Below are 26416 nucleotides of genomic sequence, written 5' to 3'. Positions count from 1 at the left end.
ATAGTAGGGGATCGAGCCCCGAACTATTATTGTCTAAACAAGGCACTGGGTCTAGCATCAGCATACGATACCAACGATCATCAATACTATACTAGGATCTAGATGAATCATGATACCAACTTTAAAATTAGAGCCACTTCAAGCACTATTAATGGAATCGGGATTTGAATAACGACATCAGAAGAGTAAACTTAGACGAAAGTGTACCTGAAAAGGGACGTAAACTCCTCACAATTCCCGTTGTAACTGTTCATTGTTCAATGGCATCAATGCAAGTATTATGTCAAACTTAATCGTTATGAGGTGGAAAGCCTCAATTATTTGGCTCCATAGAGTGTGTTTACCGATTATATACTTTAATAAAACACTAAATCATCGTTTAATTAACTGAATTGATAACTTCCTGATCTCTTGATGCTTGGTTCAAATACCAGGGGTTGTTGAAACTGGTCAATGTTACCCTTATACCGTTATACCTATTCAACTGAGTCATAGAAGCATGAACAGAATCGAAAAGTAGGCATCGGGTGAAGAAGCCACAATCTATCCTATTATTGATTGATCCGATCAATAGATGTATAAAATCAATTTGAAGACACCTTTAATGAATTATTCATGAGACGACAACTTCAATGGTCTTTCAATAATGGTTTTGAGCATATCTAAGGTTAGTACTGATAAGAGTAATGAACATTATCAGTATAATTCTAGCACACCAAAAGATGCTTCTAAAATTATAGAAAATATAACTGAAGATGATGAAGAATCAAAGGAGAATGAAATTTTCATCGACAAGCAAGTTGAAAAAAGGGTCTTGAGGAAATTAGATTTGTTTGTTGTTACATGGCTTGCTTTGTTTTACTTTTTTTGTCAATTAGATCGAAGTAATTTAGGGTTCGCTAATACAGCAGGTTTCTCAAATGATATTAGATTGAAAAATAACGAATTTGGAGATGCTAATTCATATCTTTACATCACTTACTTAACATTTGAACCTGTCAATACTTTAATTTTGAAAAAAATCACTCCAAAAATCCTAATGATAACTTGTGCTTTTGCCTGGGGGATCACTACATTATGTCAAGGTTTCATTCAAAATGCTGGAGGTCTTTATGCTTGTCGTTTAGTTATGGGGTTTTTTGAAAGTGGTATATTACCGGTGATTTATCTATTATCAAGTACAATCTATACCAAAACTGAAAAGAGTAAAAGACAGTCATTTGTTTACTTCATTGCTGCATTGGCAAGTGCTTTTGGTGGGCTGTTAGCATATGGACTATTAAGAGTTACTGGTCCAAAACATCTTGAAGAAGGCTGGAGAATTTTATTCTTTGCTGAAGGTTTAATGACTATTGGAGTTTTACCATTGGCAATATTCATATTCCCAAAACATTTCAATAAAGCTTGGTTTTTCACTGAAGAAGAAAAACAGTGTTATGAGCAACGACTAGTATATTATCCAGAACTTCATGAATCTGACAAGTTTGAGTGGAAAGTGGTGATAAATATGTTTAAGGACTTCAAGTTTTATACACATGCGATTTGGCAATTTTGTTGTGCTCTAAGTTTCTACTCAAGTAGTACATTCTTACCAAAAATTGTCTCGAGTATGGGATACACAGGTATTAATTCAAACTTGATGGTGGTTCCAATTTATATATATGGTGCGATATACTACATGGTTATCGCTACACTTTCAGATCATTTCAAAATAAGATCACTATTCATGGGATTATCAACAGTAGCAATGGCAATTGGTTATGCTATTTTACTAGGTGCTAAGAAGAATGGTGTCAGATATTTCGGTTGTTTCTTTATGATTATGGGGATTTATCCAACAACAGGTCTAAATATGATGTGGATTGGTGATAACTTACTGACACATTATCAAAAGGCGTCATATGTTGGATTTTCAATGGCCATAGCTAATAGTTCTGGTTTGGTTTATGGTCAAGTCTTTAGAGCACAAGATGCACCACGATATGATTATGGGATCAAAGTTGGTTTGATACTCACATGTGTCGCCATTGCTGATATCATAGTTTTGGTGTTTCATTTAAGGTATCTCAACCGTAAGAAGGTTAAAGCTTTGAATGAAGCTCGTGAGCAAGGACATCCATTAAAAAGACAACCTGAGTTGGGTGATAAAGACCCATATTATTTGTATACATTTTAAGTTAATAGTTTAATGAAATTATATTCTTTTGCTTTTGATGAAGTACAACAAGAAGCCCAATGAAATTAATAGTAGACTGTAATAATACTAATGGATTTTTACTGATTTTTTTGAATAGAGTCGAAAACTACTATAAGCTACACTATTATGAGTTTTGTTCATATTGAAATCAAAATAAGTAAGCCTGAAAGATAGGCTATAATATATTAACAAAGTACAAATGCAGTTATGCAATGGCTATCTGAATCATAAATGAAAACATTGCTCCCAGAATGAGATCTCTAGCGACGTAGAAAAAAAATATAAACCTGCACTAGTTTTCAATTGTGCTAGTTTTAATCCCGTACAAGTGTCAAAATTCTTAAGCTAAAGATGCCTTGGTGGAATTTAAACTTGAATTATGTTCTTCATTATTTTCATTATCCACTTCTTCTTTTGAAGCTTCTTTTGTTGGATTCAATTTTGACAATTCCAAAATTTCCAAAGTTAAATAACTAACAAGATATAACAAATTCACAAGTCCCAAAGCTAATGAAACCCAACCATATCTGAAAACTGGGCTATTTAATTCTGTACCTTTAATTCCTAAAACATCATAACTATTTTTTAATAAGCTCAACATTGAACTGGATAGTTTTTTGAAAGCAGCCATTCCAATTGTAATAGATATCCATTGTGCAAGACTTATGATAGTGATTATTGACAATATAATAATTCTCAAATATGTACCTCTGAATTTTAAAATGAAAGAAATTGTGATCAGACCAATCAGTATAGCGAAAAACTCAATTGATGAAAGAATAAAACTAGCCAAGATCCCATTGGTAGCTTGATGATTGATTGATTTTGGATAATGACCATCTAAAGCAGGTGTTGACTTAGCAGTGAAATATTGACCACCTTGTATAATCGCGTGATTAGCAAGTAATTCTTTGATATTTGGATAAAAATTTAGCTTTGCAGGTGAACAATAATTATTCATGATGAATCTATCAGAGTCTTCATTAGGGCAGTAACCCCAAAGACCAAATGAATAGCTTTCAGCTAAAGTGGTGTTTTGCCATAAAGTTAATGTATCATTATTAGCACTATTTGAGAATGAGTATACGTAATCCAATTTAACGTTTGATAAATCAATATTCAGATATGAATCATTTTTGTTTTGAAATAGAGTTAAAGCTGAGAATATAGTTGTAAGAATGGTCAATACCAATGGGAACAACAATGATATTTTGTTGAAGTTGATCATAATTTTCAGCGTTGTGAGCGCGCAATAATTTTTTTTGTATGAGATCTGTGAGATAAAGGATCTAAGATCTAACGATGGACAATTGTGGTTATATATATACGAGAGTCGAGACACCAGTCAAACCAAAGACTGGGTCGATCGTTATTGTTATTGTGATTTGTCAATTGAGACTATGCATATTCAAAAGAAATACCAAAGTATGCATAGTATCATGTTGTTCATATTCCCGTGCAGCACCGAAAGATTTAACCAGTCACCACGACTCACCAGTGACCACTGACCACGTATATAAACGCACTCAAACGACCATTTGGCTACTGTTTGCATGATATATGATGTCTTTGAATTCTTACACCCAATTAAGTTTTCAGGGTTCAATTAGGGAAATGTATAAGAACTTAGAGGTTAGGTAGAACCAAATAGAGATGATAATAATCGGGCACTTTCTCAGACGTAAAACTTATAACTTACAACCAATCACAACACTCAACTTTCAAGGAAAGAAGAAAGGTCCCAATAAATATCTTTAGAAAGTCATATCACGCTTTCCCATGTAAGATTTGGTTTAGGGTTTGCCGACAAATTTGCCGTCTTTAAACTTTGGTTTAGCTGGCTGCTTTATGAATCATGTACCTCTACCTCAAAGTTCAAACTTTCAAACTCCAAACCTCATTTAATAATATGTGCTTTTAGATTCAAGTGTATAGTTACAGTAAAAGCTGAGGGTAAAGAATCAAGATCAGCCAGTACTGAAAGTTTAGGTAAGAAAGTACCAATTAGATTAATCGATGATGTGCTATGATGAAGAGCTTATAAGAGAAGTTTTGTTACGGTACTGTCATACCTTTTTCTGTAATTAATTTACTATCATTTGAACTTTGGTGAGCGTGAAAAGAGCTAGTGGTTAAAATGGCAATAATAATTATGCTTTAAATACTTTCATTAATTGATTAATTATTAGGGGTTAATAGTTGAAACTCACCTGGAAAGATTCTTTCAAACGTGGATCAGCCAACTCATATATTTAACTCATTGATTGAGATATCCTTATATCAATTTCAATCATAATTTACCAGATTCTGAGTAACTCACGTAAGATCAGTTTCATCAATGGTATCACTATATTCACGCTATATTTCTATATGGTCAAACTTAATTTATTCAGCCTGGTCTAATGTAATGAGATGCTTTTACCTTTGATTCAGGAATCAGGAATCAGTATTAAAATCCATGAAGCCATCCAGTAACTTTATATGATATTCGCGGGAAGTCGCGAAATTTTCCTTATTTCTGTCATTTTTATACGTGCGTGTATTTTTTTTTTGGCCATCGATTCATCAACAAAAAAATTGAAAGATCTTAAAAAATCAAATTAATATCAAAGTTTTAAATAAATTTATGTCAATTCCTTCATTCTTCAAAGCCAATAATTGTTTGAGTTTGATACGAAATTTCAATAGAGGACTGAACAATTGGGGAATACGCAAGATGACTTCTCAAAATGAATGGACCGCTCAAAAGGTATGTTTAAATTTAACATTTTGTTGATGGCGCTTAATCCATTTCATATAGTTTTTTGACACAAGTTTGGTGATATTAGGGATGGTTTTTGCCATTCAAACTTTCTGAGGTTGGGTTAAGCACTTCAATGATAGTACAATGGGAAACATGATACTAACAATGACACAAAGGTCCGTAATACCTTTTTAGATTATTTTAAAGAAAGGGGACATACTTTTGTTCCTTCGTCATCTGTTGTTCCATATGATGATCCAACTTTATTATTCGCCAATGCTGGTATGAATCAATATAAACCAATCTTTTTAGGTACTGTGGATCCATCTTCTGATTTCCACAACTTGAAAAGAGCTGTCAATTCACAAAAATGTATTAGAGCTGGTGGTAAACATAATGATTTAGAAGATGTTGGTAGAGATTCTTATCATCATACTTTTTTCGAAATGTTGGGTAATTGGTCATTTGGTGATTATTTCAAAAAAGAAGCTATCCAATATTCTTGGGAATTATTAACTAAAGTTTATGGTCTACCAGCTGATAGATTATATGTCACTTATTTCGGTGGTGATGAAGCTAGTGGTTTAGAACCAGATTTAGAAGCTAAACAATTATGGAAAGATGTCGGTGTTGCTGATGACCATATCTTACCAGGTTCAGTCAAAGATAACTTTTGGGAAATGGGTGATCAAGGTCCTTGTGGTCCTTGTTCAGAAGTTCATTATGATAGAATTGGTGGTAGAAATGCTGCTCATTTAGTTAATGAAGATGATCCAAATGTTTTAGAAATCTGGAATAACGTTTTCATGCAATTCAATAGAGAAGCTGACCGTTCTCTGAAACCATTACCATCAAAACATATTGATACTGGTTTAGGTTTTGAAAGATTAGTTTCTATTTTACAAAATGTTTATTCAAATTATGATACTGATGTTTTCCAACCTTTATTCAAAAAAATTCAAGAAATCACTGGTGCTCGTGAATACACTGGTAAATTTGGTGATGAAGATGTTGATGGTATTGATACTGCTTACAGAGTTTTAGCTGATCATGTCCGTACTTTAACTTTTGCTATCGCTGATGGTGGTGTTCCAAACAATGAAGGTAGAGGTTATGTTTTACGTAGAATTTTGAGAAGAGGTGCTCGTTATGCACGTAAATATTTCAATTATCCAATTGGTAACTTCTTTTCTCAACTTTCACCAACTTTAATTGATCAAGTTAAAGATATTTTCCCAGAATTAACAAAAGATCCATCAACCATTTTTGAAATTTTAGATGAAGAAGAAGCTTCATTCTCCAAAACTTTAGATCGTGGTGAAAAATTATTCCAACAATATGCTACTGCTGCTTCAAAATCTGATAAAACTTTGAATGGTAAAGATGTTTGGAGATTATATGATACTTATGGTTTCCCAGTTGATTTAACCACTTTAATGGCTGAAGAAGCTGGTTTGAAAATTGATAATGAAGGTTTTGAAAAAGCTAGAATTGAAAGTTATGAAGCTTCAAAAGCTGGTGGTAAATCAAAAGGTGTTGAATTAATTAAATTAGATGTTCATGCTTTAGGCAAATTAAGTGAAGACGCTTTACCAAAAACTGATGATTCATCAAAATTCGGTTTTGAAAACATTGAAGCTAAAATTTTAGCTATTTATGATGGTAAAGATTTTGTTGAAGAAATTACCGATATCACTAAACAATACGGTATTATCTTGGATAAAACTCCATTCTACGCTGAACAAGGTGGTCAAGAATATGATACTGGTAAAATTGTCATTGATGGTTCATCAGAATTTAACGTTGAAAACACTCAACAATATGCTGGTTATGTTTTCCATACTGGTAGATTAGCTGAAGGTCAACTGAAAATTAATGACAAAGTTATTGCTGGTTATGATGAATTACGTCGTTGGCCAATCAGAAACAACCACACTGCTACACATATCTTAAATCTTGCCTTAAGAGAAGTGTTAGGTGATGAAGTTAACCAAAAAGGTTCATTAGTTGCACAAGAAAAATTAAGATTTGATTTCTCAAATAAACAAGGTTTAACTTTAGATCAAGTTGCTAAAGTTGAACAAATTTCAAATGAAGAAATTAAAAAATCACAAGTTGTTTATTCAAAAGAAGTTGCTTTAGATGTTGCTAAAGGTATTTACGCTGTTAGAGCTGTTTTCGGTGAAACTTATCCAGATCCAGTTAGAGTTGTTTCTATTGGTCAACCAGTTGAAGATTTATTAAATGATCCACAAAATCCAAAATGGCACGGTGCTTCAATTGAATTCTGTGGTGGTACTCATGTTGCTAAAACAAGTGATATCAAAGATTTCGTCATCGTTGAAGAATCAGGTATTGCTAAAGGTATTAGACGTATTATTGCTGTTACTGGTACTGAAGCTCATGAAGTTCAAAGAATTGCACAAGAATTTGAACATGAACTGATAAATGCTGGTAAACTGGAATTCAGTCCATTAAAAGAAAAAAAATTAAAAGAATTAGGTGTTAAATTAGGTCAATTAAACATTTCAATCTTAACTAAAAATGAATTGAAAAATAAATTTGCTGCTATTGATAAGAGTGTTAAAGATGAACTGAAAACACGTCAAAAAGCTGAAAGTAAGAAAACTTTAGATGCTGTTAAAGAATATTTCCAATCTAATGAAAAATCTGAATTCTTTGTTACTCATGTTGATATTGGTTCAAATGCTAAAGCTATTACTGAAGCTATCAACTATGTTAAATCTAAATTAACTGGTAAATCATTATACGTTTTCACTGGTAATGAAGATAAAGTTGCTCATGGTTGTTATATCTCAGATGAAGCTATTGCTAAAGGTATTGTTGCCAAAGAAGTTGCTGAACAAGCTACTAAACACATTGGTGGTAAAGCTGGTGGTAAAGGTAATGTCAGTCAAGGTATGGGTGATAAAGTTTCAGGTGTTGATTCAGCTGTTGCTGATATTCAAAAATTATTAGCTGAAAAACTGAACATCTAATTATGCTAATATCCATCACTAAAGCTATTTATCTCCATTTATTACAAGATATTTTGTCCAATTATACTTTGGACTTTTATTGCATTAGATCGCTTCCATTAATCATTATACCTATGTACTTTTACTATATATTAATCGCTCTAAATGAATAAATTGTTGTTATAATCATGAATGTAGATGTTTTGTAATGTATATTGGAATATGGGAACTTTAGCTTTGTATAATTGTGTTTTATTGTGCAAAATTATATCTATTTTCAATTTTTATATATATATCTATGATATATCTCTCATACTACGTATGAAAGTTGAAACTATATTGGTAACTTTTATTTCCACCTATAAACCACCTACAACTCCTGTTTTTTAAGGAAATCTTCTTTTTTAACCTCTACATGAACTACCAATGTTGAATTTTCATCTTCATCAACCTCATTAGGAATCAATAAAACTATTTTATCAGTCTTCTTTTTACCCTTTCCAATATCATTACCCACTGATTTACCATTCTCTTTTTCATTTGAATGGTTGTCTGATGTTTGTATATCTGATCCGTTGTTTTGAGGTTGGGGTTGATGATCTCTTTGAAAGGTGTTTATACATAACTTTATGTATATATGTGCCATTGTTTGATTCTCTATGAATCTACATTTTTGTCTTAAAGCTGCTTCATCTTCTTCAAATAACTCTGTAGCTGAATCACTATATTCTATCCTCTTCTGGTAGGTAACGCCTGGGTATTTGTTGATGAAGTAGACGGCTTTGAACAATGTTAGTGATTAAATTTATGGTGTTGATGCAGTCTGGAATACCCACACAGAATGTCTTCGACCTGTCTCTGTGTCAAACCAACCATAACAAAGCTGAATCAATTTATTTAAGAAGTGTCCCGTTATATCAAGTAGGTGATAGAAAAGGTTTAAGATTGTCTATTTGTTTTCTATTTAAATTTATATATCGGCGGCTAATTCATTATATCTTCAAATTCCAATATTACGGTTTTCCCATATAAGAATACACTTTTCGAACATTTCAACGAGCCAGTGTATAATCAACAATATCATTTGTGCATTAATGAAATTAATGAAGCAATAATACAACGTGATCTTCTCTTATTATTGATCCAATTTCCGTTAAAAGCATTCGGATTATAATGAGAGGTTTTATTCTAAGAAATAGCGCATACTATACTTACACCTAGCTTCTCAGTTATAAAATGGTCTGAAACTCCCTTTCTTGTATTATAATTGCTCCCATTATATCAATATACCTTTATCGAGGTTCCAAAAATGTCCAATACCTTTGCTCATTTTAAGACAGATTTTAATCTGATATACAATAAGCTAATCTCACAATATGATAATTCCATCAAGTTAGATGATCTTCCAAGAGAGATATTATATGAAATAGCACGATATGTAAGTCCATACAATCTCATGTTGACAAATAAGCATTTGTGCGACATGTTTGTCCCATATTATTATCAAAATATTCATATTTTTCTAGTATTATCAAAAACATTGAAGGTAAGGAATGTTGCCATAACTTTTTGGGACTTTGGATACAACAATATCCTTGATACTTATAGAGATAAAAAAACAACAATAAAAGATAGAATATTGAACTGTGCGAATTTTGATTATGAAGCATTAGATACCGATGTTAATTTTGATCGTTTAAATAAGGGGAATAATCTTTCAGAGTATCATAATGATTCGCTAGATTTTATGCCAAAATCTATATACAGATACGGACAGATACAGCATATTTTACAAAATACAATTGCCAATCCACATTCAAAGTTTAAGAAATATATCAAAAAATTATATGTTGATATATCAATATTTGATGGTTTTCCTCATCTTATAAGCAATGAAGAGTCTCCAGTTTATAAAAAATTAAAAAGTTTAAAGAAAATTCATAAGAAAAACATCTTTATGCTTCATCTTAATCCAAAAGAGATTGAAACGGAGACAGAAAGAGAAGTTACTCATGAGATATTTGAACGTCCGAACCAAGTGGGTATCCAATCCATAGCTATAAATTCCTATGCCAAAGAATTTGTTTTACTTGGTGTTCTATACAATTTCCATTATAATCACAGAAGGAAGAATTTCATGAAGCTTCGAACAATCGAAAAGGTAAAGCAGTTCAATGCTTATGAATGCTGGGAAGATAAAATGGAATCTATTAAACAAGATCAAATAGATTCTGAAAAATCTAAAGAGTTGATCACAAGAGAAGTATTTAGTGCTAAAGCTGCAATTATATTCAGGAAAAGAACTTTCATAAGTAAAAACATTGTTACTGAACTTTTGAATGATTTATTGGATGTTATAGGTTCATCACAAAACTTTGATTGTTCATATACAATAAATGGTATTTTATCAAATTCTTTTATTAAAAGTGAGCGAGGGCCTGAGTTTTTTGGTGAAGACTTCTTCAAGCTCAAACCAACTTTTATAGTTATAAATAAACCAAAGACTAATTGAAATATAATTCTATTCAGGGGTTTGCATATGATTTTAGAGTAGAATCAGAATGTATTAAATGTCTTTTGAAATTCTTTTATATTGCTTGAAGTCTCAGGACATATGAAATAAAAATTAAATGTTAAAAAAGCAATACTATGATCAAAAGAATCACTTTTCCCACCATAATATGATTCAAGTTGTTTATTGGCATAGTTCAAAACTGACAAAGAGGATGATTTAAAAGGAAGCTTCGTGATCACATAAAGAGCGTGATTCAAAAATTCCAAAAAGATCATCGAATCATGAAGATCATAATCAAACCCTTTATAAGGTTGAAAAAGCATAGATGGAACTCTTAGCCTGTCAACGCACTGGTATTTTGAAGATTCTGGATCCATAAGTGAACTTAAAACTTCTTCTTTGGTATAAAAGTTTCTCTTGTTGTTGGTATATGTCTTTATATTGGGTATGAAGTTTCGATAAGTGTGAAAATTCTGTGTAGTTTGACTAATTAGTTCTGATAGGAAACATTTGACATTTTTCCTCAATAGGATGAACTTATGAACCTCAGATTGGAATATTGTAGCTTTTTTTTCCTTATTGGGATTGAATCTTTCACTAGTCATTTTTTGTCTGATGGAACTGGATAAATAATCACTATGAATGTTCATGTTTAATCCACCAATATGTAAATTCTCAACTAATGATCTGAGGTCCTCTCTTGATTCAATTAATTTCAAAAATTGTAACCCTTTTGATAAATTTGTGACCAAAGTTCTTTGATTATAATTTATATGTAATGAATCACCCATTGTTTTATTCAATTTTTCCTTTGGTCTAAGTTCAAAATGGACACCTTCATGTCCAACTATGATATTGATACTTTCATATAATGCTTTCCTGAAGATGAAGTAAAAGCTTTTGCACACCGTGAAATATTTCAAGTTTGATTTTGGATCATCTTCATTCACAAATATTCTTATCAAGTCTATAATCTCAAGGGGTAAATTACCAATATGTTTTGTAGTTGAAACCTGATTCAACCCACCTTTAGCAAATATAGTTTCAGCTGGTTTGTATCTTGTGTACTCATGATTTGACACACCATCATGTCTTAAATGACAAATTCTTGATCTTTCATAAAATTGTGTAGGTTCATCTTGCGTCATGTTGGAAAATTTGAAATCTCAACGACCAAATAGCCAAAATCCGATTATCTAAAAACACAGCTCATACACAACAACAACAATTTCCCACATTTTTCTTCGAAATAGTGATATTTATATTCATCATAAATACAATAGCTCCATTAAAGACCCTCTGATACTTTGGATCCTTCTCAGCGTATACACCCTGTGATTCCTATTTACCGAGAAGTTTCTACTAGATCTGGAGAAGGGTACATTGAAAAATTGACACCAAAAGAAGTGCCAAACGGCTGAAGAATAACGAGCGGAATTTTAAGCGGACCTACTACCTGTCATCCAGATCTATGAGTGAATTGCTGAACAAAGTCTTTCAATAAAAGAGAGGAGAACCAGGAATCATGGCTCCATAATTCTGGTATATTTTGAGATAAACTTGAAGAATATTTAAGCACAAACGGATGTTTTTATAAACTGGATGACATAAACACAACGTTACAGCTTAGTAATCATTTACCAATATTTGAAGTATTCACTGCTCGGACATTGTCGGATATATAATTGATATTTTTCCTATACAAATTCTCATTACCAGTCATTAATTATGGGTTTAATTTTTGCCTATGAAAGCATCAAAAGTATCAAATATTGGATTTGGGTTTGTTAATTAAGATAAATGTAGGTTTCAATATCCCAAGATCTTCTGATGATGGTCTTTCAGGATTCTCAAATCCATTTCCATAATCCAAAAGACCACTCAACAAAAGAGAACATTCAAAATCATTACAAACTGAATTTGAACCCATTAAATCTACTAAATCACCCAATAATGTTTCAACGGTTTGTTTTGTAACAAATGTTTTATTCTCTAATATGACGCATCGCTGTAAATGATTAGCATGTTCTTTTATCACTTTTTCCTCTTCTTCGACAGTTTTGCTTCTAGAAAGAAGTAGGGTTCTCTTATTCCACATGTTAAACGGATCCAATCTTTTAACTCCCTCATGTGTCCTCTGATTTGATAAAGACATTCTTCTCTTATTGTAGTAGAAATGGTATTGCGCTCCAACTTGAGCAAATTCACACCAATATGGACTAATGTTGACAGTAAAATTTTTCGGTGTGGCATAAGTTTCAGTAATAAATGGTGAAACGTTGGCAATGTATGTTTTTCGCACATTAATTTATATGACATGCTTATTTCTATATTGTTTGATTTTTGGTGTGATATCAAAAGATCTCTATCTTTGTTTGTCTTAACTATACTCTTTAGCTTTTGTTTAACTAAAGATTTGTCACTGGTTATCAATTCTATGAATCCTTTGAGAATACAAACATCAATCATTACTCGTGATATATATCTCCTGAGTCTTGAATTCGGATTCTTAATAATATTTTCCATAATATGAATTATTTTATCATACTTATATACCACCTTGGGTAATAATATTTCTGGTTTGAAATTGTGAGAAAGATGTTCGTCTGCCTTTTGTAAATATTCAGCATCTACTGCAGTATCTAATATTGTATAATCAAATTTCGATTTTTCACTTATCTTCTGACTTTTAAAGCTGCATTTTCTATCTTTAGCCATATATTTTGGTGCATTCTAAACTATATGGGGAGTGAATACGACAGGAAATGATGCCTTTTGAAAGAGTTATATGTAATCTAAAAGTACTAAAAAAGGTAATATATATGTGAATAAATCTTTCAAAACCTCACATTAAGTGGTCAAACTAGAATTCATCATGGTTAGTGGGACGTGGGCAATATCTGGAAACTCTCATCTGCCCTATTTGGACGCTTATGTTGAGTATTAGTTTTGTTAGTCGGATGTGACTTCCTAATTTGGGGCTTAAACCCGTTATAATAATGATATATTATATCATCTTAAATGTTGTTATCCTACTAAAACAAACATTGCATGACGGTCAAATAAGCTCAATATTACTATAAAACTCAAAAGAATTAGTTTTGTAGGCACTTTTTTGATCATCAATTTTGACAATATTGACAATTTTGATTTTTATATATCAAGAAGTAGAGGCACTCAGAAGCTGAGAGTTGGCACATACAATTAAACAGGTGTTTCACAGTGGCTGAAGCAAAAACATTGTGATTTTATGTTGAATATAATGTGTTGTGTCTAGTATACTAAATTTACAAATTGCTGAATTGTGGGATATTAAATTATGATATCACACTAGGGATACCAAATAGTAAACTTTCGCGCCTTTGATTTTCTGTAATGATCATAATATGACCAATGACAGTCAGTTATTTTGCTTTAAATAAGCAAAACCTAAATTTTTGAAAAAATGTCGAAATTCCAGATTATTTATCCAGTAGGTAAAGATAAATCAACTGGAAAGCGTCTTAATTACATCAACACGGCTTGTAAAGTATTGGATACTTTTTGAATTTTCAAAATCGGGCAATTACTTTATGATATATGGGCTCTAAACATTCGAGTAATACCCATGTTAACAGAATTGTAAGCCATTTTGAAGGAACCAATGACTTTATCGTAAAGCAAGTAGCTCTAGGCAGATATTGGGCCGTTTTTAAAGCCATTTATAGATGCCTTTTGCGTTGAATCGCTTATAAAACATGCCTAATTTACAAATTTTGAACTAAATTATTTGCGAGTTATTCACCACTTCAAATATTAGGCTATATAGACAACGCTAACCAGTTTCAATAATTCAACGGTATGTTTTCCATTGTAAATCGTCTCATTTATTCAGACAATGTAGTGTTTGAACAATCTTTAGCATAAAAAAATTCAATTTGGTCATCACTTATAACTCTACCTTACTTTTACTTAAGGTATAGTACGTTTGGTGAATTTTATAAGAAAACATCATTCAACAAAGCTTATCTATATCTAACCTATTGTTCTGCACCGAATTAATTATACTTCTCATGTTTAATAAAGGTCTTTTACAAAACTGGATCCAATTTAAATGTTTCAAAGGGACTGTTATGGAGTTTAAACAATAACATCATATTTTTTGGCACTACATAACAAAAACGAAAATCAAGTAGCCAATGAGTAATACAGTACGTATTTAACACAGTTTGAAAGTGGATATAAAGTTGTTTGAAGCTCAAAAGTGTCAGACTGGCTATCTTTGTTGGCTTAAAGTTCACAAAATTAGCCGAAATTCGATAATAGTTGATTAAATTTTGATGATATATTTTGAATTTACTTAATAAAAAAGACAAGCACTTCTATATACCATTCAATTCAGATTCAGATCTAGTATTAGTGCATACAAGTAGTTTCATATTTTGCTCCGTCGTGTGTTCCTGGCACTTACTTTTTCGAAACGCTGACGAAAAGCATATAACCTTCAATGGTCCTCACAAAAATCACCATTTGTGAGATTTAACGCTTTCAACAACTTCAAACGCATTCGAAGCATTTTGAAATGGCCATTGGCTTGTAGTATAACATATATTTCTAAACAGTTTATGCAAGATTAGGCTAACTATGAACTGGTGAAATACTGGTCTTCATATTGCACTGGGTGTCTGGGTGTCTGGGGTGTGCTAACTTAATACATAAATCCAGATTTGCTCTTGCTGTAGGGGAAACGACACCTGCTAGTCCATTTCTTTGCAGCTTTATAAGCCATTCAAACTGAAATCTTTTGCTTGGTAATTTCACGCTAATATTTGGCCAAGCACGAGCTGTAGCTGCAGCTTGAGATTCTATTGTAGCGAAAAGCTATTGAATACCAATATAGTGGTAAATGTCGGATCATACACAAAAAATGCATATAGATGTATAAAGATTTTTAATATAAAGACTAGATTTTAGGTTTTCATCAATGATTTGACCTTGCTCACTTAAGTTTTGATTTTCAACGAAAGCTGGATGAAAATGATTCCCAATTCCCAATTGCAAATATGATTTTATCATGAACACCAATTGAATCATCAATAAAACTCACAGTACTAGATCCATCGAGTTTCTTAATCTTGGGCTTCATTATTAATTCAGGTTGTTCAAAAATTAATTCAATTCCTTCACATGACGTAGTTTTAACGTCGATTTTTCCAGATACAGTGATTGATTTAGAAAATCCAATCAAATTTGATAATGTCAACAGGGCTCGAATGAGATCCGATTATCAAGACGTCTTTATAAATTTGCAAATTGATCAAAGTCTTCAATTTCTTCACTGTGTAAGGATATTTGGATGTAATTGAATATGTTGATTCAAACTTTAAAGTAATAGGATAAATGGAACACTATAATGTCCATTTGCAGTTATTACAGCATCAAATTCCTCATGATGCTTCACAATAAATCAAGGAATTAAGGTCAATAGTCTTAGACTTCTATTGAATGCATGCACCAGACAGATGATATCCAACTATACTACCCATTATTCAGATTAATCTGCTTTGGATAATCATTTTGCTTTTTGAGCTTTATTAAATTCATATTTGATACTGATACCAAGTCGAGTACTCAAACACTCCAAGAAACCACTTATCTTATCTAACATCAGTTACTTCAAATGTTACTATAACTATTGAGAATTCTCTAAATAAATCCCCAATTATCTGGTTGTTCACAAGGAAACTGAATCAGTTAGGTCTATGGTTAATATTATTATCCATAGTACTTTCAGCTTCAACCAAATACAATATCAATCATGAAAATACTAAGCTCTCCACCCATTCTATTTTATTATTAGTTAATATTACTCAGCTCTAACAGTATCCATTGATCCTATCAATGCATTTCAGGAATGTCTACCTTTCACATCGTATAACGATGGCTACCCTTCCAACCTAATTAGAATATTCATACAATCAAAAGTTTGTTGAAAAAAGCAAAGCACTTATCTACAGCATAATAATTGTAAATCTTTTGAACTTACTTTACTGCATCTTATTCAACATACAAGTACCAACGGTACACAACTACCAACTTCCTAAAGGGGTATTGTAGTCGATAACAAAACAATCATTAATACCCACAGTATCCACATATTTTTTTGTACATATAAATAAGCAAAGTCACAAGAAAAGAGGTCGAAAACATTCTTCAACTGTTATAGAATCTTATCACAATGACTGTTGACAAAGTATCAGTAACTAAGAAGGTAAACAGTGTTGCAATCATCGGTGCTGGTGCTTCAGGTGCAGTCGCGGTTGATGTATTGAAAAAGGAAGAAGCTTTTGAAAAAATTAAAGTATTTGAAAGAAAAAACTCATTTGGTGGAGTTTGGCATTTAGATGAAACCCCTGATTTTATCAAAGTTGCCTCTGGTTCTAATGAAACTGAAAATGATCCACAGCTGGAAATTCCAGAAAATTTAAAAGATAATGGTGAAAAACTTAGTGTTTCAAGAAGTAATAAGGCAAGATTTATCAATACACCAGCTTATGAAAATATTAAAACTAATGTACCTGAACATTTCATGACATTTTCAGACAATCCAAACTGGCCAGATGATAAAAAACCTGTTGATGAGCCTTTTACTACAAGACGTTATGTGGCTCAATATATACATGATTATATTCAACCAAATATTGAACATGTCACATTGAGAACAACTCTAGAGAGAATTGATAAAGATTATTCTAATCTTCAAAATCCATTTATCTTAACACTAAGACAAGAAACTGATGTTAAGGATGCAGAGGGTAAATTTGTTGACCTCTGGTGGAAAGAATCATTCGATGCGGTTATTCTAGCAACAGGTCATTATCATGTTCCTCATATTCCTTTTGTTGAAGGTCTTAATGATGTTTTAGAAAAGTTTCCTGAAAGAATTGAATATGCTAAACAGTTTAGAGATCCAGAAAGATACACAGGAAAGAGAACTTTGGTGGTTGGTGCCTCGGCTTCAGCGTTGGATATTGCCTTTTTATTATCGAAATTTTCCAATGAGGTTTACCGTTCAGAAAGAGACCATGAGGAAAACTCAGCCGTTAGAAAAATCAATATTGATTTGAAAACCACCATTAAGCCTATCATTACAAAATATGAAATTACTGAAAATGGCTTTAACGTTGTTTTTTCTGATGGTACTATTTTAGAAAATCCTGATTTTGTCATTTATGGTACTGGTTATGATTATTCTTATCCATTTTTAAGACATTTATGGCCAAACTTTAGTGAAAAGGGTGTTAGATTACCAGAAAATTTCCAACATACATTTCATATTCCAGATCCTTTAATTTCAACCCTGGGTGTTCCTGTTGGTGCTTTAAGTTTTAGAGCGTTTGAATATCAATCGATACTTGTTTCACGATTCTTATCTGGGAAAATTGATTTACCATCAAAAGAACAACAATATCAATGGGTTAAAGATAGAGAGAAAAATATTGGTATCAATAGAAGATTCCATGCTATTGGATCTGAAAACGTTGTGAAATATTTGCAAGATCTTACAGATTTGGGTGGTGGTGTTGAAGCAATAGGCGAACACGGAAGAAAATTTCCTGTAGTAACACAAGAACAAGTTCTTCAATGGAGAGATAAGAAAGAGGCTATTGTTGCGAAATGGCAAAATCAAGCAGATGTGGGATTATCGTGGGGTTAAATTGAATACAAGATTAAATAGAATATTTATTTATTTATATAAATGCATTTTACTATTTTAAAATACCATTTGTGACCATGTAATACAAAATAACATCAAACCGAATAATACAAACGTTATCACTTTTGCCAAATTTTTAAAACTGAACCCCCATAAGTAGACATTAGATCTATCGATCATTCTCCATGAGTCTCAATTAATTTGAATCCGTTATATCTGGTAGGTATAAATATAGAAAAGTAATTAATAAATAATCCATACATTAACAAATTCTATTGACATCATACATCTATATCAGCCATTAATTCAATTGAAAAACGCCAAATTCAGCCTAAGAAAGTGGTTTGGGATTCCATAACGGGTAATAATCATCAAGACCGATAGTATCTCTCTTTAGTGCTTCTTTTTCTCTTTTCTTTCGTTCTATTATTGCATTTTTTTTTCTTCTATTCTCTTCCCTCTTTTGATTATTAACCTCAACTCTAACAAATGAACCTCTTATATTTTTTGGAAACATAACTTCATTACAAATTCTTGGTCTAACATAAGTTTGAACAAAAAAATCTAAATCCTTATCATTCATTCTTGGTTTAATACCCCTTTGACGATATGCATTGGCCTGTGGAAAGAATTTTTCATCAAGAAATTTTTGAACTTTAGGAATTATAGCATCTGATATTAAACCTTCATCAGAATTAAATCCCAACCTGCCATATAAATGTGCAAGAAATGTTTTACTATAATCACCTTTATAATTTACATACATTGAATCAACATCTTTGGTATCAATTGGAAGAACAACATGTTTGAAAAAATCGTTGTATTTGAAATCAATGGTCTCTTCTGGATGTTTAGATTTATAGATAACAGTATATTCATCTTGATGTAACTTTAATGTAATAATTTGTAAATCTTGTGAAAAGTTGGTGATTGCACAATATTCACTCTTTGTGGTGTCAGTAGGAGAAAATCCAATCACCCTATGGAAGAGAGTAGCCATATGATGTACCACCTCTAGTCTATTGAATAGCAAGCCCATGTTGTGATGTCGTGATGATTTCTGATTGAATAGAAAATGTATGTTGATTTGACTTTTATTGTTTTTGTTTTTGGTTTTGGTTTTTTTTTTCATCTTCTTAAAAAAATCTACAATTGATTTTTGATTAATTCTTCTACGACCACGTACAATCACTATATCAAAATCAAAAGAACCAACAATGAATTTAAATGTTTATAATCTAGAGGATGAAGCTAAGAATGCAACTGATAAGATACTAAATACCAAGATGGATGTTTTCTTCTATATTGGAACATTCAATATGCGTGCAAAAAAGGCCAAAGTCATACGAGAACTTCGTGATGAAAGAAGTATAACAAAATATTATGATACCAAACCAGAATATCCTATCAGTGTAATTGATCTTGGCACTGGTGATGATTTTATGTTTTTTGTTCGTTCGGTGATCTATGTCGGTGCTGTTTCTGTTCATGTTAAATGGTCAAAATATTTAGCTAATGAACCATTTCCAGCAAGTGAAAGATATTATCAATCTCATATTTTCGGTAAATATCAAGTTTTAATTAGTTATTTGGCTGGTAAATTCAATGAAGTTGATGCAAGAAATAGATCATATTTATCTGGGTGTACAAATGAATGTTGTGATTCAGATAGGCATCTTGAGAATAAAGATATGGTCAAAGCTCTTTGCGTTCCAGCGTTTTGCAATGAATTTATACCCAGAATGCTAGCTAATGAAAGTGACGATGAAAGTGATAATGAAAGTAGTGAGCTTGAATTTCCAGAAAGTAGTGATGATGAAGAGGTCAATAGATCTAATCACAGCAGTTTCAATAATTTACATTCTGGAAATCGTTTTAAAGTTGAAGGTCCTGTGACTTATCCATCTATTGCAACAGGTGGTGTAAGTGGACCCTTGTTTGGAACAAAAAAAGGTCACCCATTTGGAAGATCTCAATAGACATTTAAATACATACAATGGAAATTATTTCTAATATCAGACATTTTTTAGATCAATGAAGATGATTTCAAAAAAAAAAAACGATATCGAAAGCAATTCTTGAACTTCAATATATATCTAAAGAATAGACACATTACATTGTGCAAAAAGGAAAGAACATCGAAACAATTGAAAGTTCAATTTCAATTATTATATAGCTTGAAGCCTTACACTATCGAAATACTACATTACAAGTATATATGAGTTTCTGTAAATACCTTAATTGTGTATCATTTACTGTTATATATATATACAAAACATCATAATAACTTATCAACATCTTCAGTCAATTCTAACCTTGTTGATTCAAAATCAATCTCATTGACTTTCAATAACCCTTTTTTAAAATAAAAGTAATCATAACAGCCCCATATAATAAAGAATAATGGCAACATGATGTAGCCATCAATAAACGATTTGTAATCAAATGGGACAAAACATGTCCATCCTTGAACCAGAACTAAAACAATTCCCAACCCAGCACCAAAATAACTTCCATATGGGAAACATGGTGCCAAATATGGAATATTATCCAATGGTAAATTCCTTTTAATCCAAGCGTATCTAAATCTTAAATGAACCCCACAAATACAAACCCAAACAATGAAAGTTGCCACTCCAGTAACTGATATTATATATGTATAAGCAACACGTGAGCCTGAACTATATGACAATATAGCTAAAAAGCTAAAAATATGAACAAAATGGATTGCAACATATGGTACACCTTTTTTAGTAACTTTTGTGAAAATTTTAGGACCATAACCTTCTTGAGCCCATGCAAATAAGGATCTAGATGCAAAATATATTGCAGTATTTATTGAACTAAAACAAGTTATCCATATAAAAGTTGTAACAAAATATTTTGAATTGGTCCAACCGGCATTTGTTAATGCAATCATCATTGGTGATTTTAAAACACCATCACCTGAATTTAAAATGGGATCATTATATGCCACTGTGATACCATAGGCAATTGAAAGACCAATATAAACATAAAACACTCTATAAACAGTACTTTTAACAGCACTTGGAATAGCTTTTCTCGGATTTTTAGATTCCATAGTTAATAAGGATATTCCTTCAACACCCGCATAAAAAACTCCAGCATAAACAAATGAACTTGCTATACCTTTAAACCCTGAATTTAAAGGATATTTCCCAAAAGGATTATCAGGTTTATGATTTGGAATACCACCACTTGCAAAAATTATTGCAAAAAGATAAAATCCAGTTATGAAAATCAATTTAAACATTCCCAAGATATATTCACTTTCACCCCACCAACTTATTTCTAAAGTTTGGAAACAAGTGAAAATGGTGAAGAAAATTAAAAACCAACCATACATTGGGATTTTAGTGGTATAACTTTGAAGAGCTGCAGTTAATGATGTGTATTCAGAAATTAATATTGTAACCCAAATTATAACATAATAAAGTGATATTGTTGCACCAAAACCTTTAGATATAAATCTTGACCCCAAGATTGCAAAATTTTCATCATAAATTGAATTCAATTCACCAACTGCAAACATCATAAATATGACCAAAATACCGACAATTCCAAAACCAACAATCATTGAAACAGGACCACCTTTTGCCAACATATTACCAATACCAATAAACATACCTGGTCCTATAATTCCACATAATGCAATTAAATTAATCATTCTATTTTGTAGACCAGCTTTCAATCCATTTTCTTTAATCACATCACCATTTGAATCTTTATGAAGTATCACATCAGTTAGTGATCCAACTTCTGCAGAATTTACTGAACCATCTTCTACCGTAAATTGGTTACTCTTCATGTTTGGAATCCTATATGTAAACAAGAACCCCTTTTACATCATAGATCATATTGTTGGTACTATAATGAAATCTCCCCATGTATTTATACAACTGATGTTATCTTATCATAGAAACGGGATCCCATAAAATTGTAGATAGCCTTATCAAAAAAATCCACACTATCATACACAGTTCTTGGTTTTCTCTTAATACTTAAAATTATATTAACAAAAATCTTACTTATATAATTTGTTACATAACCTTGAACAAAGAAAAAAAAAACGCTGATAAGGAAAACACAATTATCAGATCTGGAAATTCTTTACCATTATCAAAAAGAAGCTATTCTTTAGTTATCTACACGCAATGCCAAAGATTGTTGTTTTGGGAGCTGGTATCATCGGTTTATATACAACTTTTGAGCTGGTTTATACCTTGGGAATTGATGCTAAAGAAATCACAATCATTGCAGAATATTTTCCTGGGGATCAATCAATAAATTATACTTCACCATGGGCAGGTGGGAATTTTTCATGTATAACTTCAGATGATTCAGAAACACTTGAAAGTGATAGATTCACTTACTCAAATCTGAATAGAATTTATAAAGTTCTTGGGTCTGGTAAAGGTTTGGCTATGATGAAAAGTACTGAATTATTTGATAGACATCCAAGTGCAGCTAAATTAGATTCATTGAAAAGTTATTTAATTGATTTTGAACCATTAGAATCTTTACCAAATGGTGTTGAATATGGTTTCAATTTCAAAGCATGGAATTTCAACTGTCCCCTTTTCCTATCAAACTTGTTAGATCATTTTATAAAATTGGGAGTTAAAACAATCAATAAAAGGTTAACACATATCTCAGAAGCTTATTATACAAATTCTATCAAAACTGTTTTCAATTGTACTGGATTAGGTTCTTTAAAACTTGGTGGTGTTGATGATTCAAAAGTTTATCCAACAAGAGGTCAAGTTGTAGTAATTCGTGCACCTCATATTAAACAAAGTAAGATGAGATGGGGTGAAGATTATGCTAATTATGTTATTCCAAGACCAGATTCTGAAGAAGTTGTGTTGGGTGGATTTCTACAAAAGGGTAATTGGACTGGTGATACTCTTAAAATTGAAACTGATGATATTTTACAAAGAATGGGAAAACATATGCCAGAAATTTTTGAAAAACCATTAGATATTATTCGAGTAGCTGCTGGACTTAGACCAAGTAGGCATGGAGGGGTGAGAATTGACTTGGAAAAACGAGACAATGGTCAGACTTTAATTCATAATTATGGTGCAAGTGGGTATGGATATCAATCAGGTTTAGGAATGGCATCTAAAGCTGTTAAACTTTTCGAATCTCAAAGGATAAAATTGTGAATTGTGAATATTTTTATAGTAATTTATGAGGGGTTACAAGTTCCGCATTAACACGGATATTTCACCGGCTTTTTAAATTTCCGACAAGAAAGTAGAATTTTACGAATTCGAGCAAATGATGGAGGACTTAAATTCATATTACACATTACGTCTTCGAAGACCTCTTTGATTTGCTTCTCCACAGATTCAAGAATAAGCGACGATTCAAGAATACATTGGCCAAGTGAATTAGGATTCTTGGTTTATTAAATAAGCGTGATGCGTTATACTCCAACTTTTATTCATTTGTGATATTTTTTACGTCTGATCATTGATGAGTTTGAAGGAAAAAGCACTATTAAATGATGAAGTTCAGTATCCATATATTCACGATCCGGTTGATTCATAGTAATAAAGTTTACAGATATCGACTCCATTAACCAAATGTGGAAATGTTTCAATGTGTTGAGTTTTATGACACATTGCACCAAGCTCTAGTTTGAAGACCAAAACCCAAAACGATGTCGATCCGACATGAATTCAATAAAGAGAGCTATAGGTATATAATAAACTAATCAGTACCATATTATTTGAAGCTTAAAGCAACAATTTAATTTCACTGTGTCTTTTCAATATCATCAACAAAATGTCCAAGATAATTTATGATGATAAACCTGATGATCAATTTATTGAAAACATCAACACTAATGATAATACTTCAACAACATCACAAAGTGAAACCAGTCCAAATGATGAAGATTTTAGTGATATAAATGAAGCTAAACTTTTAAGAAAACTTGATATTCGTTTGTTACCAATTGTTTCTTTCCTATACCTTTTAGCTTATTTGGATCGTGGTAATATAGGTAATGCAAAAATTGAAGGCTTACCAGAATCATTAAACTTAACACCTGAAAGATATAACTTATGTTTGACTATTTTTTTCATAACTTATGCCTTGTTTGAAGTTCCTTCAAATATGTTGATGAAGAAAATTGGACGTCCAAGTATTTTTTTAGGATCAATTATGGTTGCATGGGGTATTGTTATGACCATGATGGGTGTTGTTCAAGGATTTAGTGGGTTATTTGTTACAAGATTACTTTTAGGATTATTTGAAGCAGGGCTTTATCCAACATTGGCTTATTTAATGAGTATGTGGTATTGTAAAGGTGAAATGCAGTATAGACAAGCTATTTTACATGGTTCAGCTTCAGCTGCTGGTGCTTTTAGTGGCTTATTGGCTTTTGCAATTGCTAAAATGGATGGTGTTGGAGGTTATGAAGGATGGAGATGGATTTTCATCTTGGAAGGACTATTAACTGTTATTGTTGCTGTTGCTTCTTTCTTCTTGATGTATGATTTCCCAGAAACTGCAAACTTTTTAACTGAAAGGGAACGTTCATTTGTTATTCATAGATTGAAATATGATTCAAATAAATCTAAAACACCTTTAAAATCTTCAAGATTTCCTCCAGATTTCGGTAATTTCACTGAAGATGATGATATTAATTTAAAGCAAGCATTAAAAGCAGCTTTAAAAGAATGGATTCTTTATGTCCATGTCTTGTTATATTATGGAATTATTACACCAACTTATGGATTTGCATTGTTTTTACCATCTGTTGTTAAAGAATTGGGTTATTCAAGTTCCCATGCACAATTAATGACTGTTCCGATCTATATTACTGCATCAATTATTTCCATTGTTGTTGCTTGGTTTTCGGATAAGGCTGGTCTAAGATCACCATTTATTGCAGGATCTTTAGGTTTAGTCGTTCTTGGATATACACTTGCACTTATTGGTAATGAAATTGATTATCCAAACTTGGTTTATGGTGGTGTTTATGTTGCTGGAATTGGTGTATATTCTGGTTTCCCAGGTCTTGTCAGTTGGGTTGCATCATCATTGATGAATTCTAGGAAAAGAGCTATTGGTATGGCATTACATTTAGGTATTGGGAACTTTGGTGGTAGTTTTTCCTCAAATTTTTATAAACCAAATAAATATAGTATGGGTCATGCTTTAGAAATTGGATTTGCAGTTATGGGATTATTAGCTTGTGCATTTATTGCAACATATTATAAATATCAGAACAAAAAGAAACAAAGGGATTTGGATTTGGGTAAATTTGATCATTATTCAGATAAACAACTTTATCAAATGGGTAATAATTCCCCATTTTATAAGTATACTTTGTAATATTCTCTGCTGGTTCAGATTAATATATAATGTTTACATGAATGAATATTCAATATTGTTGCTGTTTCTATTAATTCTATACAGTGTAGTTTTTAATAAAGAATAATTTTTTTTCCTTCATATTTTTTCAATAAAGTTGTTAATTTTGGCTCATCCAATATTGAATGAGATTTTTGATCTTGGTATGTAGTATCTAAAATTAGTGATTTAACTTCATGAGATCCAAAATCAAAGTTTAACATTTTTTCAACTGTTCCTAAAACATATTTTGTATCATCACGAACTTTGGATTCATATCCTTTTCCAACTTTCATTGCTTTACTCTTTGGTCCTAAAGCTTTATATAAATCACCAATCCTTACTCGACTTATTGATAATATTATGGTTAAACCTTTGTTATACTTATCAGTGAAATCTTTGAAATTATCCAGATTTCTTGTTTCTTTATAGTTTGAACCATCAACAAAATCACTTTTTTTAAAATAATCTAAATGTGTTGAATCTTTATTAAATTTAATCAATAATTGTGAAAAATGATGAGCAAGATCTGTTGAATTTAATTGTGGGATTTTCTTTTTTGTGTTTATATCTTGTTCCATCTTGACTCTTTTCTTTTCTTTGTATTTATCGTCTGTTTTTCTTCTTTTTTTACCAGTTGGTTGGTTCTCTTTACTTTCAGTTTCTTCTTTTTTTGAAGGTTTAACAATTTCATCTTCAGATTCATCTTCTTTAATTTCAACCCCTTCAGCTTCTGGTTCAGAGTCGACTTGATAGTCTAAACCATCATCTAAATCATCTGGATTGTTACTCATCTCTTATTATCTAGTCTATTCCTCGGTGAATATAACTTGATGCAACTAAATTAGTACAGAAATTATGTAGATATAAAGAGGAAAGATTTTTTTTTTAAAGATGA

General features: G+C 31.6%; 14 protein-coding genes across 14 annotated transcripts; 7 read left to right on the top strand and 7 right to left on the bottom strand.

Moving 5' to 3' along the window:
• Positions 1–646: 646 nt before the first annotated feature.
• BN7_943 (High-affinity nicotinic acid transporter) lies at positions 647–2176 on the top strand (the record flags this gene model as incomplete). Its single annotated transcript, XM_011278351.1, has 1 exon — positions 647–2176. The coding sequence occupies one exon, from the start codon at positions 647–649 to the stop codon at positions 2174–2176; it is 1530 nt and encodes a 509-aa protein (XP_011276653.1).
• A 361-nt stretch (positions 2177–2537) lies between these two features.
• Positions 2538–3425, bottom strand: BN7_942 (uncharacterized protein; the record flags this gene model as incomplete). Its single annotated transcript, XM_011278350.1, has 1 exon — positions 2538–3425. The coding sequence occupies one exon, from the start codon at positions 3423–3425 to the stop codon at positions 2538–2540; it is 888 nt and encodes a 295-aa protein (XP_011276652.1).
• Positions 3426–4655: 1230 nt separating this feature from the next.
• ALA1 (alanine--tRNA ligase) lies at positions 4656–7939 on the top strand (the record flags this gene model as incomplete). The annotated part of the gene is made up of 2 exons (XM_011278349.1): positions 4656–4668; positions 5136–7939. The coding sequence occupies 2 exons, from the start codon at positions 4656–4658 to the stop codon at positions 7937–7939; spliced, it is 2817 nt and encodes a 938-aa protein (XP_011276651.1).
• A 349-nt stretch (positions 7940–8288) lies between these two features.
• On the bottom strand, positions 8289–8969 carry BN7_940 (uncharacterized protein; the record flags this gene model as incomplete). The annotated part of the gene is made up of 2 exons (XM_011278348.1): positions 8289–8671; positions 8957–8969. 2 exons carry the CDS (start codon positions 8967–8969, stop codon positions 8289–8291), a joined length of 396 nt encoding a protein of 131 aa, XP_011276650.1.
• A 258-nt stretch (positions 8970–9227) lies between these two features.
• On the top strand, positions 9228–10430 carry BN7_939 (uncharacterized protein; the record flags this gene model as incomplete). Its single annotated transcript, XM_011278347.1, has 1 exon — positions 9228–10430. One exon carries the CDS (start codon positions 9228–9230, stop codon positions 10428–10430), a length of 1203 nt encoding a protein of 400 aa, XP_011276649.1.
• A 44-nt stretch (positions 10431–10474) lies between these two features.
• On the bottom strand, positions 10475–11581 carry BN7_938 (uncharacterized protein; the record flags this gene model as incomplete). The annotated part of the gene is made up of 1 exon (XM_011278346.1): positions 10475–11581. One exon carries the CDS (start codon positions 11579–11581, stop codon positions 10475–10477), a length of 1107 nt encoding a protein of 368 aa, XP_011276648.1.
• Positions 11582–12198: 617 nt separating this feature from the next.
• BN7_937 (uncharacterized protein) lies at positions 12199–12588 on the bottom strand (the record flags this gene model as incomplete). The annotated part of the gene is made up of 1 exon (XM_011278345.1): positions 12199–12588. One exon carries the CDS (start codon positions 12586–12588, stop codon positions 12199–12201), a length of 390 nt encoding a protein of 129 aa, XP_011276647.1.
• A 4062-nt stretch (positions 12589–16650) lies between these two features.
• Positions 16651–18129, top strand: BN7_936 (uncharacterized protein; the record flags this gene model as incomplete). The annotated part of the gene is made up of 1 exon (XM_011278344.1): positions 16651–18129. The coding sequence occupies one exon, from the start codon at positions 16651–16653 to the stop codon at positions 18127–18129; it is 1479 nt and encodes a 492-aa protein (XP_011276646.1).
• A 331-nt stretch (positions 18130–18460) lies between these two features.
• Positions 18461–19168, bottom strand: BN7_935 (uncharacterized protein; the record flags this gene model as incomplete). The annotated part of the gene is made up of 1 exon (XM_011278343.1): positions 18461–19168. The coding sequence occupies one exon, from the start codon at positions 19166–19168 to the stop codon at positions 18461–18463; it is 708 nt and encodes a 235-aa protein (XP_011276645.1).
• A 178-nt stretch (positions 19169–19346) lies between these two features.
• BN7_934 (uncharacterized protein) lies at positions 19347–20108 on the top strand (the record flags this gene model as incomplete). The annotated part of the gene is made up of 1 exon (XM_011278342.1): positions 19347–20108. The coding sequence occupies one exon, from the start codon at positions 19347–19349 to the stop codon at positions 20106–20108; it is 762 nt and encodes a 253-aa protein (XP_011276644.1).
• A 299-nt stretch (positions 20109–20407) lies between these two features.
• AGP2 (General amino acid permease) lies at positions 20408–21958 on the bottom strand (the record flags this gene model as incomplete). The annotated part of the gene is made up of 1 exon (XM_011278341.1): positions 20408–21958. The coding sequence occupies one exon, from the start codon at positions 21956–21958 to the stop codon at positions 20408–20410; it is 1551 nt and encodes a 516-aa protein (XP_011276643.1).
• Positions 21959–22304: 346 nt separating this feature from the next.
• Positions 22305–23318, top strand: BN7_932 (FAD-dependent oxidoreductase; the record flags this gene model as incomplete). Its single annotated transcript, XM_011278340.1, has 1 exon — positions 22305–23318. One exon carries the CDS (start codon positions 22305–22307, stop codon positions 23316–23318), a length of 1014 nt encoding a protein of 337 aa, XP_011276642.1.
• A 625-nt stretch (positions 23319–23943) lies between these two features.
• BN7_931 (uncharacterized protein) lies at positions 23944–25500 on the top strand (the record flags this gene model as incomplete). Its single annotated transcript, XM_011278339.1, has 1 exon — positions 23944–25500. One exon carries the CDS (start codon positions 23944–23946, stop codon positions 25498–25500), a length of 1557 nt encoding a protein of 518 aa, XP_011276641.1.
• Positions 25501–25592: 92 nt separating this feature from the next.
• CMS1 (Cms1p) lies at positions 25593–26312 on the bottom strand (the record flags this gene model as incomplete). The annotated part of the gene is made up of 1 exon (XM_011278338.1): positions 25593–26312. One exon carries the CDS (start codon positions 26310–26312, stop codon positions 25593–25595), a length of 720 nt encoding a protein of 239 aa, XP_011276640.1.
• Positions 26313–26416: the final 104 nt, after the last annotated feature.

This window comes from Wickerhamomyces ciferrii, contig 00020, assembly GCF_000313485.1.
Source record: "Wickerhamomyces ciferrii WGS project CAIF00000000 data, strain NRRL Y-1031 F-60-10, contig 00020, whole genome shotgun sequence".
NCBI classification, from domain to species: domain Eukaryota; kingdom Fungi; phylum Ascomycota; class Saccharomycetes; order Phaffomycetales; family Wickerhamomycetaceae; genus Hansenula; species Hansenula ciferrii.
Note: the sequence above shows the minus strand (reverse complement) of the source record. Positions and strands in the feature narration are given on the sequence as shown.